Source organism: Pocillopora verrucosa, chromosome 1, assembly GCF_036669915.1.
Source record: "Pocillopora verrucosa isolate sample1 chromosome 1, ASM3666991v2, whole genome shotgun sequence".
NCBI lineage: Eukaryota > Metazoa > Cnidaria > Anthozoa > Scleractinia > Pocilloporidae > Pocillopora > Pocillopora verrucosa.
In genome coordinates, this window is record NC_089312.1 from 31,923,028 (window position 1) to 31,928,558 (window position 5,531).

The 5,531-nt window shown below is 37.0% G+C and overlaps 1 protein-coding gene across 1 annotated transcript; it reads left to right on the top strand.

The window, feature by feature from the left end:
• The first annotated feature begins 1,743 nt into the window (after positions 1-1,743).
• Positions 1,744-3,941, top strand: LOC131768471 (fibroleukin-like). The gene is made up of 3 exons (XM_059084206.1): positions 1,744-1,831; positions 2,042-2,428; positions 3,874-3,941. The coding sequence occupies exons 1-3, from the start codon at positions 1,744-1,746 to the stop codon at positions 3,939-3,941; spliced, it is 543 nt and encodes a 180-aa protein (XP_058940189.1).
• The last annotated feature ends 1,590 nt before the right edge of the window (positions 3,942-5,531 follow it).

Genomic DNA, 5,531 nt, shown 5'->3' on the forward strand with positions numbered 1-5,531 from the left:
GATAAATATTTATAAATGAGGTAACGCAAACTGGCAAACACGGAAAAACTATTGAATTAATGACAACATACTGGTCAATAATATCAAGACGTGCTAGTCTAGAACTTCCTTTAAAGCGGAATGCGGAGCATGTAAGATTAAAAAAGAATTAAAGTCTTTTTAAAATTGCGATGGTCAGAATCATTACCGACAGACCGGTAGATTTCTAACAATGATTGATCTGGGCTAGGTTTAAACCTGGAACCTCTTTGTTCATTACAGCGCTTTTTTTCGTTAAAGCCTTGTAATTAGAATCCCCTATGTAATGGAACACATGGCTATATCCACGTACAAGAACCTTTTCATCATATCATCATTGATAGACACTTTCCTATATTTTTTACCAAAGCTGGAGTCAATAAGACTGTTTTAAAAAAAGCTGAACCGTGTATCTTTAGAGACTGCAATAGACAAAGTTCTCATCGTACGATATCTTCCAAGAATAGATAGTTACAGTTTGGGCGGGGAACTTGCATGAAGCACTTAAACGTTGTAACTACTTTTAGTCGCAAACTGAATGGAGTTCAACGTATCAATTCCACGCCGTTGACACGAAACAGACGTCACGTCGATGTGCGACAAAAACAGAAAGGAAAAAAAACACAAAAAAGGAACTCACTCTTACAACTGGGATTTCTGAAACATCAGTGAGCTTTACGTGGTATCCTCAACAAAGGCTTTAACGCAAGACAGCTTCTTGATTAATCTGCTTGCGTAGTGAGAGACCACTGTAAAGCAGGTGCAAAATACAAAGGAACGAAACAACTACAGATAAAAAATTTCCGTTTATGAGTAATTTTTTGAATGACAAACATCGTTCCCGGAAGTCCAAAAGTGCCCTAGCTACGCTAAGGAATAAATTGGGGCATTTTTAAGGTAAAACGTAATGTTTTCGAATCTGATTTCGGTAGCGCTTATTAGTAAGACTCCTAAAGTTCCCATTCGAGGAATGTTGTTTTTAATAATTATCTTTGATAATAAGGAAACCTTTTACGTTATTTTAGAACACGATTATACTTGACCGTTTCCCACGAATATAGACAGGAAAACCTCTTTAGTTATTTTCTTTTTAAACATAAGTTATTTATTGCTGCTTAATTATTTTCACCGTTTTCGTCCCGGAAGTCCAAAGGTACCCTCGAGACGCTAAGGAATAAATTGAAGCATTTTTGTGGTAAAACGTAATGTTTTCGAATCTGATTTCGGTACTACTTACAAATAAGATTTCTGAAGAAGTTTTTGTGTGAAAATTTTATTCTATGAAAAGAAATCGACGCTGTTTGGTAAACGTGCGAATGAACAAAGTTGATGAAATAGTCTTAGGAATTGTTTTCGCTCGTCCTCAAATCTAGAAAAAAGAAAAGGAAACGATTTAGTATGTTGGAAAGAAGTTTAAATATCCGGCAGCAATTGTTCATGAAGGAAACTGGGGGGCTTTTTGTCCTCCTCCACGCTATCCGGATGACGTTTCTGAGTTTCGGTCACTAAAAAAGATCCTTGAAATCGTAATTTAGGTGCTATAAATTGTCCAGGGCGTTATACGAAAATAGTTCGCTTATACTAAACTAAAAAAAATTCCCGTCCAGGAGGACGAAAGCTTTGTATAAAAGCACTCGGCTGCTGCAATTTTTACATCATATCTTCGCGGTGTACATATCGATTCTCTCAGAATATCAAGTGTAAACTGAATCTTATTTTCGCACAATGTTTTACTTTTCACCGAGTTCTCTTTGCAGTGTGCTGCTTATAGCGTGGATTTCTTCAAGTCAGACCTTGGCTCAAAGTTTCAAAGGTAAGTGCCTTACAGCACTTGAAGTTGACAGGATGGTTTATATTTTTGTGTTTAGCGTGTAAGACTCTCTGCAATATTTTATATCACAAACCCCTATATTAAGTTTGTTTTTACGTTTGAAATTCATTTTTCCTTTTTTTTCAGTTATTCAGCCACAAATGTTCTAGAATTGTTTTCTTTTTCGTCTCACCAACACCGTTTGCTCAACAGCTAATTGCGCTGAACTGTACGTGACTGGCCAAAATACCAGCGGTATCTACAAAATTGACCCTGATGGTTTAGGTGCCTTTGATGTGTATTGTAACCAGACAGCAGCTGCTGGAGGATGGACAGTGATCCAGAGAAGACTGGACGGCTCTGTCAATTTTCATCGTAGCTGGTGTGACTACAAGCAAGGTTTCGGTGATTTGAGTGGCGAGTTTTGGCTAGGACTGGACAAAATAAACCGTCTTACTAGGAACACAACGAACCGGCTTCGAGTAGATCTGGAATATAATCTCAATAGCATTATTCATCGTCCTCACGCCGAGTACGACTTCTTTCGCGTTGAATCGGAATTGGAAAATTATGCTTTGATTATTGGAGGGATGCCCGAATGTAAGTTATTCGTTAGTTCATAATTACTATGATTAATAGAAAACGAAATATCTAAAACAATTCATTAGCTTGATGTTTTGCATTGAAAAATATCCTCGACGAATTTTTATCGGAGTGCTACGCCACAGAAATGAGGAAATATTTCAAAGTAGTCTTGCACTTAGGGTTACTGTCAACATAATCTGATCGAAATTTTCAACTCCTTTTTTTTGTTTCTGTTTTTGTTTTGTTTTGTTTTATTTGTTTCTTCGTTTTTTTCAGGTTTTCTCTATTGTTATAGAAAGTATCTAAATTTGATATATTGAACAGTTATTTACAAAATCTTTCGTACGAATTTCAATGACCTTCTTTGTTTTATGATTCCCCATGAGTGTTAGGTTGCTTTTCAACAAATGGCGGGATGACCGCGTTGACATGCGGTTTAATGAAATATAATACAATTGTATTATCGGAATCTGAAAACTCGAGATTTTTTTAAACCGAGTAATCTCTACCTAAACGAATAAACAGGGTTTGTAGTTTTGTCGGATTTTTATTAAAGTTGATCGAATGTTTGTCAGATATTGACACGCAAAAGGGTGTGAGGCTTTACAAAATTCAAACTATTTTTCCTATGGCATCCCAGTGCGTGACGACAACCAAAATATTCTGTTTTGCCATTTAAAAAAAGATTTTCTCGGGAACCGATATGGAAATCAAAAAAGCCTCATACCCTTTTTGACCTATTTTGTTTTGATATCCACGGTGAAGCTGGTAATTCATTCAAGAAAACAACTTCAATTTTGTTTTAAAAGGCTCGCTTACTTCAGGAGACTTAGAAAATATTTTGTTTGCATTTGTCTTTGCGAGACAAATTCATAACGTTTTTATTTGAATTTCCGCTATGACAAGGCGTAAAAACGAAGGAAGAGGTTCAGGGCCGCTGAATGAATAACCACTAATATTGAAATCAACACCAAAAAGAACAACTTGTAATCTTGCGAAATTAACCTCTGGCGACTAAAGATCCACTCTGCATATGGCGGAAACTACTGATAATTTTACTGGCTGTCCGCGTCATACGTTTTAAGGTAGCCCTGTATGACTGCATTAAGAAAGACAGTTCCAGAATAATTACCCTTTGGTCCTATTAATATTGTTGTTTTTCCTCTTTTTCTAACGGAAATGCAGATGATTCTTTAGATAGAAATAACAAGGCTCCATTTTCAACAGTGGATAAAGACGTTTCCAAACAAAATTGCGCTCGTGACTTCGGGGCTTGGTGGTATCCTACAGATAATACCTGCGGTAACTCGAGCCTGAATGGTAGATACAAACAGAAAAACGCTCTAAGGTGGGAAATATGGGAAAGCCATGAACCTGACTTATCCGCAACAAAATCTGAGATGAAAATCAAACCAGTTTGCGTATGAACATAATTTTATTTAACATGTATTATTTGGTAGATAAGGTGACATTGAAATTTAATGACAATGGACGAGCTGATTCTTCTGGGCCCGAGCGTAGCGTTTGAAATTTTATTTATTGTGTTAGGGAACAGGCTAAAACCTTTATATTTTACGATCACTTCGATCGGCGTGTTTGTTATTGCCATTGAGAGGCGAGTCTTTTTCAACATGTTGAAGCTTATCAAGTCGGAAAACCCCGAGATACACTTCTACACTTGTCGAGTCTTCCAATGTAAAGCATCACCATAGACTCGTCTTTGTTATTTCCTTTCTTTTTCATCATTCTGGTATTGTGCTATGAATAAAACGCTAATGAGCACGTTTTACTTACATGCGTGTAATAGGTGAGACCGCACTGGTTAACAAGTTACCAATTAAAGCATTGGTTTCAAAGAGTTTATGAGCATGAGTATTTGAATATCACGTCCTACGGCAAGTTTCAAGTTTCAAGTTTCAAGTTGATCGTTGAATTCGTGACGCTATGTTACGGTGGCCCATAAGTGCACTCCAAATTCCAAACTAAACTCCCAATTCTAAACCTCACAGAGAATTCTTGAACCTCACTCCGAGTTCTTGAACCTCACTTCCAATTCTTGAACCTCACTTCCAATCCTTGAACCTCACTTCCAATTCTTGAACCTCACTTCCAATTCTAAAAACTCACTCCGAATTCTTAAACTTCACTCCGAATTCTAAAAACACACTCCGAATTCTGAAGTTTAAGAATTCGGAGTGAGTTTTTAGAATTCGGGGTGAAATTTAAGAATTCGGAGTGAGTATTTAAAATTCGTATTGAGGTTTAAGAATTGGGAGTAAGGTTCAAAAATTCAGAGTGAAGTTCAAGAATTCGGTGTGAGGTTAAGAACGGGGAGTGAAATTTGGAATTCGTAGTGCACTTGTGGGCCACCGTATTCTCTCGCTAAAAAAAAAATTCACTTTCATTTTCTTGATAAAAAATCAATTTATGTTGCTTGGCTTGCTGATTCGCAAGTTAAACTTCCATATAGGGTCGGGCATGATTTTCGCCATTGTTTTCAGAAGAGGAACCGGAGCGAAGGCTCGAACGATATTTAATGACCGACTTAGCATAGGAATGTTTCAGCATTGAGTCAGCAAGAATAAATACATCATAGGCTCGGCTCATCATCTTCCGTCGCATTGACAAGGACATAGTATCAGAATAAAATGTTGATAACATGAGGCGTACGGGGAAGAATTCAAGGAACTCAAACATTTTCCGTAAAATCTTTGGCATCTAGACGCGAGACTGAGAAAAAATGATTAGAAGTAATCCTTACATTACGGGAAAAAAATACACGAAAATGATTGTAAGGGAAGTAGTATAAAGCGATTAAGTGTCAAATCCTAATATCATTGACCATTTATCTATGCTTTAGGGGCTGAAGTCTAGAATGAAATAATTTTGCAGAATACAGGATGATGTCGCCCTTATCATGGTTGTTACTAAAGACTAAAAGTTTTTCCCTTTATTTTCTTCCTTTAGCTGATAATAATATGGGATGTCTTTGAGGCAGACCCCGTAGGAATCCGGCTGGGTTTGTTTTTCATGGTAGCCACAAATTGCAAAATGGACCAGTGAGATTTCAAAGGGTGCCGTTGTTTACTTCAAGTCTCGGTAAAATCCACGCTTGACA